This window comes from Vidua chalybeata, chromosome 22, assembly GCF_026979565.1.
Source record: "Vidua chalybeata isolate OUT-0048 chromosome 22, bVidCha1 merged haplotype, whole genome shotgun sequence".
In the NCBI taxonomy this organism is placed as follows: domain Eukaryota; kingdom Metazoa; phylum Chordata; class Aves; order Passeriformes; family Viduidae; genus Vidua; species Vidua chalybeata.
The window spans coordinates 7,013,200-7,019,747 of record NC_071551.1 but is presented as its reverse complement, the minus strand read 5'-3'; the positions used below and the strand labels follow the sequence as shown (position 1 = coordinate 7,019,747).

General features: G+C 62.2%; 1 protein-coding gene across 1 annotated transcript; it reads right to left on the bottom strand.

Annotated features, from left to right (window-relative positions):
* Positions 1–588: 588 nt before the first annotated feature.
* Positions 589–6,299, bottom strand: PERM1 (PPARGC1 and ESRR induced regulator, muscle 1). Its single transcript, XM_053963203.1, has 4 exons — positions 4,974–6,299; positions 3,737–4,343; positions 2,605–2,721; positions 589–822 (listed from the first exon to the last, which is right to left on the bottom strand). Exons 1-4 carry the CDS (start codon positions 6,297–6,299, stop codon positions 743–745), a joined length of 2,130 nt encoding a protein of 709 aa, XP_053819178.1. The 3' UTR covers positions 589–742.
* Positions 6,300–6,548: the final 249 nt, after the last annotated feature.

Below are 6,548 nucleotides of genomic sequence, written 5' to 3'. Positions count from 1 at the left end.
TCCCTCCTCTCCAACATCCTCCTGTCCTCTTTCCTGAGACTTCCCTGAGCTCAGCCCCTTTCCCTGCTGCCCTTCCCACCCTGTGGGACCCTCCCCGGCTGCCCCTTCCCCCGTGTGACCCCTGCCCGTCCCCTCCTGCTGTCCAGGGATGGGGACGTGTCCCTGCAGCAGCTGTCCCCAGGGACAGACCCACGCAGGGCTGCGGTGGCCACGTGCGACAGAAACCTTATCCCCGAGCTGCTGGCACCGAGCTGGGCCTTCCTGGAGTGAAATCCAGGAGGATGAGCCCTCCTGGAGTGATCAAAGCCGTCATGGGAGCGCTGGGCTCTGCCAAGGCAGCAGCCCCTGCATCCCCCCGGAGCTGCTGCCCAGCCCAGGCTCAGCCCAGCTCTTCCCAAAGCTCCTTCACGGCCATCCCGGCTCTTTTGTGGGGATGAAGCACTTCCCTGCTTCCTCCGTGCCTCCCTCCGGTGCCACCAGGTGACTCCAGCGGGGAGGAGGGACCGGCGGAGCAGCCAGCGGGCATTGCCAGGGCAGGGCAGAGCCAGCCCCTGTCCTGTCCTGTCCTGTCCTGTCCTGTCCTGTCCTACCGTCAGTTCCCGTCGCCGGGAGGGTCCCGCTCCCTGTGCCATCCTGTCCCGCCGGGGATGGGGCCGGGGAAGCTCTTGGTGCTGGCTCCAGGCTTCTCCCACTGTCCACAACAAAGTCCCGGCCCCGGGCAGCGGCTCCGGCGTGGCCGGGGTTAAGTCCGGGGGTGCCCTTCCCTGACCTGCCTCCGGAAGTAGCGGATGGCCGAGAGGGTGCCAAAGCTTGCCAGGAACACTGGAAAAGAGCCCAGCACATTCCCACTGTCACTCCGGGTGCTTCTCCCAGCCGTGGGGGTCCCAAACTGCTCTGTGCGACACGGGGGGGGGGGGGGGGGGGTCGCTCCTCTCCCCTCCCGCAGTGCCCTCCTGCCTCTGGTTTGCATTCCCACCACACGGAATTTGCTCCCAGCTGCCCACAGCCTGACTGGCCACATCCACTCCCAGGGTTGGGTGCAGGGAGACGCCAGCATTCCATAAAAAAAAGGGCTGGTTTGAGGGAAGTGCTCAACAGGCCCCGTTGGTGGTGTGCAGTGGTTGGATTCAGAGATCCAGAGGGAGATTTAAGGGATGGGGTGGATACCCAGATCCAGATGGGGATTTCATGGATTGGTCGGAGTCACAGATTTGGAGATTTGATCTTGGGTGAGAGAAAGACACACAAGGAAAATCCCACCAGGGCTTCAGGACAGCGCCTTCATTTCCTGCTTCTGTTTGAGCCAAGAAAAATCCCGTTTTGTGGTTTTTTCTGGGGATTTTCTAGCCCCAGCCAAAAGCAGAAAATATCCAAAACCCCGAATCAAAAAAAGTAGGGACACAAGGAAGAACTAATGGGTGTGAAACACAAACCAAGCTCTGCTCTGCACTTGCACCCAGTGTTTTTGATTTGGTTTATAAGGGACATTAAGTTCCCTTGATTCCCAAGCAAAACCAGGAATCCAAGCCATGGTTTTGGACCCCGCACTTTAAATTCAGACTGGGTTTTGATTTATGTGCTAGAGGGATATAAACTCAGCTTGTTAGAAGCCCAAAAAATGCCCAGAGAGAACGGCTGCTCGGGGCTGTGGAGCCGCTCCTGCCTCCCTCCCCTCCAGGTTATTCCACCCCAGGCACGAGGAGCGTATCCCCCTTCCCACACCTCTCCCGGGGCCACCTCCTCCATCCCAAAATCCCAGCAGGAGGGGGAGCAGGCCACGAGCTGCTGGTGATGATGGCAGCGAGCAGCCTTAGCTCAGGAGCTATTCCCAGCCCGCGGTGTCAGCTTCCTGGTGACCTTAGCAGGGAACATTCCTCGCCTGGAAGAGCAGCAGGAAGCCTTGATCCTGGCATTTCTTCCCATGGAAGGGGCTCTGCAGGGCAGGAATGCGGAATGCTGCTCTCCCTGAGCCACTCCCTGCTCATCCAGCCACCCCCACTCCTCTGGGATTCTGTGAATTTCTGTTTCCTCAGCTTCCTCTTGCCTCACCAGCTTCCAGGTGCTGGGGTTGGAGAGGAGAGAATCCCACAGATCTCCAGGGAATTGCAGGACTCAGTGCAGGAGGATGATGCCTCCTCTTTGGGGAGAAGATTAAACCTTCCGAGCACATCAGAAAAACATGGGAATTTTGGTGCTGGATGAAGGTTTAATCTCAACTTTGGCCGTGGACAAAAAATCCCGGGCATGCTTGGCCTTGCTGTGAGGCCAGTTTTGTTGGGAATTTTGTTCCTGCTGGGATGAGGGAATCTAAACCTGCTCACTGCAGGTCCTAAGGAAGTCCTGACAAACTGAGCCCTGCCAGGGGCTGGGTGGGGCAGGACCAAGGCTCAGCTCCAGCCAGCAGCTGCTTTGTAGGGGAAGCACAAAAAGACGTGAGCAGGAATCGGGATCGGAGGAGAGAGAAGGCACGGAAACGGCTTTGGAACACCTGGAAGAGGCTGCACTTCCCCACAGGCAGCTGCAGGTATAAATATCCGATTTTCCTCCCTGCCAAGTGTCCCCCAGAGCCCTTCCCACCCCTCTCCAGGCGGGCACTGTACGTACTGGTCTTCCAGGCATCCGGAGCCTGCAGGTCAGATGTCTTCACCGCCCAGGAGGCGAAGGCGCAGAAGACGAGGCACATGTCCTTGTGGCTCAGCAACCGGGGGTCCTCTGCTGCTCCTGCCACGAGAGGAGCACGAGGTCTGGGGGCTCTGTGCCACCCCCTCCGCCACCCCTCCCTCTGCGACAGCAAATCGCCGGTGAAATCATCCCTGAGGGCGTTTTGGCACCAGGGGTGACGTCAGAGGGGTCTGTGTAGGGCTCTGTGCATTCCCAAAGGACAGTGGCACATTTGTCACCCCCCTCAGTCCTACACTTTGTTAAAAACCCCAAGGAAATGTTTGTTAAAGCCACCCCAGGCTGCCTCACCCCCTCCCTGCAGCTCTCCCCAGCTCTCTGCAGTGGCTGGAATTGGGTCTGGGGAGCAGATTTGGGACAGAGCAATTCCTGGGGACACAGGCCAGGTCCCCTTCCTGTCACCAGTGTCCCCAGGCACAGCCAGCTCCAGGACAGCATCTGAGAGAGCTCAGCATCCCTCCGGGCATCCCGCCCCTCTCCTGCCTCCTCCAGGGATGAAGAGATCCCTGAGTGCTCTGCATTCCCTGTTCCAGCCCGGAACAGCTGGAGATCAGGTTCTTTTTCCTCCTCTTCATTTGATCAGGCTTTTAATTAAAGCTGGCTTATTAATTAGCTGTGAACACCTCAAAGGGGTTTTTCTCCGTGCAAACAGACTGGAAGCTCGATGTTGAGGCTCCCTTTGGGATGGCTCCTTCATTGTTTGGGTTTAATATTAGCTCTGAGGCTCTGAGCATCGTTTAAGCTCAAAGACAAACCCCTGCCTGTCCTGGTGGATCAAACCTCCCCTTAATTCCCATTTCTCTCACCTGCCCCCAGGAACAGGCAGTGTTCAGGTGACCTCTGAGGTCTCCAGAGGGTGTTTTTCTGCTCAGGGTGGGTTTTACAGTCCCACATTCCCTGTCCATGCTGGGGGACCTGGCCAGGAGCACTGGCTTGGCACGGGGACAGAGAGAGGAACATCCCAAGGGAGAACCCCAGGGGACAGAGGGAGAATCCCAAAGGACAGCCAGGGTGACACAGCCTGGGACATGTCCCTGCAGGGGACAACAGGATTTACCTCTCAGTGCCAGGGCCCTGTCTGCATCTTCTGGCCACACCTGGGCTCCTCCCAGCGGGACCAGGGCGAGCTCCTCTCCGGATCTTCTGGGCACCAGGGCCTGGGAGGTCGGGGCTTGGCCTCCTCCCAGCTGGATCTGCCTCTGCAGCAGGGACCTCAAAGCCCTCACAGCTTTCTTCACCTCGGAGGCCGGAGCCGTGGAGAAAATCCCTCTCCAGCCCATCCTGTTGGGGGCTGTCTCTGGGAGGAAGTGTTCATACACATCAGGGACTGAGATAACCACGGTGTCCTTGTCTGGAGCAGAGCTGGGAGCCTCCTTGTGCAGCCCAGGGCGCTCCAAGCCTCTGAACTTCTTTCTTTTCCTGTCTTTAGCTTTGCCTTTTTTCCTGCTTCCTTCTGGCTCAGTGAAAAAATACTCGTACAGTTCGGGCCAGGAGATCTCCCTCTGCAAGGGGGATTTGCGCCCCTCCAGGGAGCTGCCCAGCTCCTCCTCCTCCTGGGAATCACAGAACAGGTACTCGTACATCTCGGGCCAGGTCACATCCAGGGAGCTGGGCTTGCCAGAGGCCCCGTCAGCAAAGCACAGGGGGCTCACGGCCCTGGGGAGCTCAGCTGCAGCTTCCCAAGGGATCCTGGCCGCAGGAATCGTGGGGATCCCGGCTGCAGGCTCGCACGGGATCTCAATGGCAGGGATCCTGGGGAACTCAGCTGCAGGGATCCTGGGGAACTCAGCTGCAGGGATCCTGGGGACCTCAATGGCAGGACTCCTGGGGATCCCTGTTGCAGGCTCCCAAGGGATCCCCACTGTAGGACTCCTGGGAATCCCAGCTGCAGGAGTCCTGGGGATCGCAGCTGCAGGCTCCCAAGGGATTTCAGGTACAGGTTTCCTGGGGATCGCAGCTGCAGGCTCCCAAGGGATCCCAGCTGCAGGAACCTCAGGGATCTCTGAGGGCTTCCTGGGGATCTCAGCTGCAGACTTCCTGGGGATCTCAGCAGCAGGAATTCCAGGGATCTCTGAGGACTTCCTGGAGGTCTCAGCTGCAGGAATTCCAGGGATCTCAGCAGCAGCAATTCCAGGGATCTCAGCAGCAGCAATTCCAGGGATCTCAGCAGCAGGAACTCCAGGGATCTCAGCAGCAGCAATTCCAGGGATCTCAGCAGCAGGAACTCCAGGGATCTCAGCAGCAGCAATTCCAGAGATCTTAGCAGCAGCAATTCCAGGGATCTCAGCAGCAGCAATTCCAGGGATCTCAGCTGCAGGCTCCCCCCCAGCCCCCTCAGCAGCATTCCCTCCAAATGCTGCCGCGTTCCCGGGCTGGAGAGGCTTCCCTGGCATCTCCTGGCTCGCCTCTCCTGGAGGAGCCGCGGCTCCGTCGCCAGGGACCACTGGGACACTGTCACGTACGCCCAAGCCACCGGCCTGCCCTGCCTTTGGGGGCTTGGTGGCCTTTGTCTTCCCTGGGGACTGCGCCCCCGGCTCCTTCCCCCGGGGCTTTGGGGGAGCAGTCCCGGCATCGCCGCCATCCACGCCGGGGCCGGGCACCGCCCGCTTGTTCTCCGCAGCCTCCTCGCTGCCCAGCCTCACCAGTGCTCCCTTGGCCGCCTTGTCCTTCCCTCTGCCCTTCCGAGGGGACATCGGGGAGCCCGGAGGTGCCTTCCCGGCCCCGGTGGCGCCCGGTGCCGCAGCCGCCGCAGGGTCCCTGTCCCCCTCGGTGGCGCTGGCTCCGCGCTGCTTGCGGCTCTTCCTCGGCTGCGCCGGCACCTTGGGCCTCACCACGCTGGGGGATCCGCCCGGGGAGCTCGGCTCCGTGCCCGCCTTCTCCTCGTCCGGTGCCACCCTGGGCCCCGTCCCCAGGCACGGGCTCGGGGGGTCCCCCGCGGGTCCCCGCAGCCCGGGCTCCGCGGGGGCAGCGCTTTTCTCGGCGGAGGCAGGGGCTGCTGGAGCCTCTGGCTGTGCCACCAGCTCCGGCTGTGCCACCAGCGCCGGCTGTGCCGGCGGGGCTTGTCCCCCTGCTGTGTCCCCGCCCTGCTCGGGGGCTCCGGGGGGCTCCATGGCCCGGCTGCCCCCGGCCGCTGCCACCGCCGTGTCCTGCCCGGGGCCGCCCTGGGCTGTGCCACCGGCCGGGGTGGCCGCGGGTGGCCGCGGCGGCTGCCTCCTCTGGGCACTGGGCATGGCAGCGGGTGCCGGGCACCTGGGCTTGTCGCTGTCGCACAGGAACCTGCCCACAGAGCCCAGCTCCGCTTCGTCCTCGCTGCCCGACAGCAGCTCCGGCACGGAGAGGTGCCCACGCTCCGGCCGGCGCAGGGCGGTGTCACCGGTGTCACCACGTGGGGCAGGGCTGGCCGTGCCAGGCGCTGGCTCGCTGCCCGGCCGGGCTGCGGTCACCCCGGCGGTGCCGCGGGGACAGTCCCGTCCCGGGCCGTCCCCTTGCTCAATGTCACTGAGGCACTGCTCCTCGGCCGTGGCCAGCGAGGCCGGCGCCAGGCTGCACTCCTCGGAAGCCTGGAGGAACTCAGCCCATTCCCGGTCGTTCAGCTGGATGCTGTACTCGAAGTTATCCATGCCTGCGGCAGGGGAGCGGCGACGCGTCAGGCGGGAGGGGGTGGCACCGCGGTGGGCACACGGGGGCCAGGTGTGCGCCCCCAACCCTTCCTCCCGGTTCCTCCCTTCCATCTGCTCATCTTCAGCCGTTTCCAGCTGAAACCCAGCTGGAAATTCCAGCTCCTGGCAACCTCAGCAGGATGGGGATGGCCGTGCTGGACCACAAGCCAGCCGGCAGTGGGAGAAGCCACTGCCACCCCCTCCGCTCCC

Coding starts and splice junctions, on each gene's coding strand:
- PERM1 (XM_053963203.1), bottom strand. CDS start 6,299: ATGGATAACTTCGAGTACAGCATCCAGCTGAACGACCGGGAATGGGCT. Junction 4,344..4,973: donor CAGCTGAGATCCCTGGAATT/GCTGCTGCTGAG, acceptor GCTGCAGCTGAG/CTCCCCAGGGCCGTGAGCCC. Junction 823..2,604: donor TCCGGATGCCTGGAAGACCA/GTACGTACAGTG, acceptor GCTCTTTTCCAG/TGTTCCTGGCAAGCTTTGGC.